This window comes from Juglans microcarpa x Juglans regia, chromosome 1D (assembly GCF_004785595.1).
Source record: "Juglans microcarpa x Juglans regia isolate MS1-56 chromosome 1D, Jm3101_v1.0, whole genome shotgun sequence".
NCBI lineage: Eukaryota > Viridiplantae > Streptophyta > Magnoliopsida > Fagales > Juglandaceae > Juglans > Juglans microcarpa x Juglans regia.
The window spans coordinates 37,429,453-37,431,205 of NC_054594.1; the positions used below are offsets into that span (position 1 = coordinate 37,429,453).

Here is a 1,753-nt window from a genome sequence, read left to right on the forward strand (position 1 = left end):
AGAAGAAGCATTGGAAAATGATAATTAGGAGATACTCGATCGTGATCAGATATGCCAAAGGAAAGAAAGGACGAGAAATTTACTATCCAGATGAGAGCCTTGCCTTGCAGTTTATAATGTTTTTTTTTTTGTACCTACTTATTAGTTCACTATCAAAGCTGCCTTGTAAGTTGTTACATACATCTCAGATAGTTCTTGATTTTTTAACATGCTTTGCGAGCACTCTTGTTATTCCGGTGATTCCAATTTGTATTCATGGTTTTTGGACAGGACCAACTTCAAGATCAGGCAAAACTCTGATTTTCTGCCAGTTGGAGACTGCACAATGTATGTGAAATAGAGAATGAAGACGGATCCATGTAAATTATACGCAAGAGACCTCTCTCGCAGCACTCACTACTTCTACGATATTGTTCCACACATCATGCGGATTGTAAAATATCGTATCTGTAATATTTTAAATTGTATTTGCACTCACTACTCTGTAAGATATTGTTCCACACAAGATATGTTAAATTGTATTTGCAAAATATTAAAAAAGGAAAAATTGTAAAATATTATTAAAATATATAATATTATATTATTATTTTAACTTTAAAATAACTAGTCTAAAATGAATTCACCTAGTAAAAAATTAATGTTATAATTAAAACTTAAAATTCTAACTAAAATTTAAACTTGAAAACGCCAATGCTCTAATACAGCTCTAATACAGGACAGGTGGCACGAGGACATAGGCACCGGCCCATTATAAAAGGCCCTCCAAAATGGACTACACTTTGCACCATCCTAACTCCCAAACAACGTCCCAAAATGGCCACAAAAATGTACTCGCTGATGTTGTTTCTTGGAGTACTGGTTCTTCTCTCCACTGGCTCCCTCGCCCAACTGAAACCTCCACAAGGCCAGTTACCGCCAGTGATACCACCACCAGGAGGCAAACCTCCAAATTCACTGGAGGAGTCCTCTTTGGAAGAAAAGACGCTAGCCTTCGGTGCCAAACTCCCCAAGGGACCAAAACCTCCCTCAAAGTTTATCCCACCAACACCAATTAATCATGAGTCTCTTGATCAGGGGAAAAAGCCTTACCCAGAACACAAGCTACTGATTAATCCAGTTGATCAGAAGCCTCCGAAGGGTGAACCCAAGTCACGGCGTGAGCATTACCAACGACACCCTCCAGCAAAAGATGGTAGAAACAGGCCCTAGCCATTAATAGAGCTAACTAGCCGGCTAATCGTGTGTATGTGTGTGTAATAATAAGAGCTAAGTACGGGTATTAATTATCCTCTCTTGCGAGTCGACAGGCAACTGCTTAATTAAGACGTATGATATATTTTAATTTGCTGCTGTATACAGTAAAATACTAGTGTGTACGTATGTAGTGGGCTATGCTCAAGCTAGCTTTGTAGCTTGCGATCACATGAACATGCCTGCACGTTATATATATATATATATATATATATATATATATATATATATATATATGTGTGTGTTCTTGTTGTGTAATAACTAATAACTGTCACGCAATATATATATCAGCATGTATGGAATTTATTATCCGCGCTTTCTTCCTTGGAAGTTACGTTTTCGCATGATCTTTGGCTTTCTTGTATCGTGGTAAAAGTTTTTAGTACCATACGAATTGCTCATGTTTTATTGCAGGGGCCGGGATCAAATTATGCTTCAACGAATATCTATCTCTATTAAATAAGTGCTAATGAAGGATGAACAGTATTTTCGTCCCATATAT

At 37.3% G+C, this 1,753-nt stretch overlaps 1 protein-coding gene across 1 annotated transcript; it reads left to right on the forward strand.

The window, feature by feature from the left end:
• Positions 1-813: 813 nt before the first annotated feature.
• Positions 814-1,209, forward strand: LOC121247182 (early nodulin-75-like). The gene has a single exon (XM_041145536.1). The coding sequence runs from the start codon at positions 814-816 to the stop codon at positions 1,207-1,209; it is 396 nt and encodes a 131-aa protein (XP_041001470.1).
• The last annotated feature ends 544 nt before the right edge of the window (positions 1,210-1,753 follow it).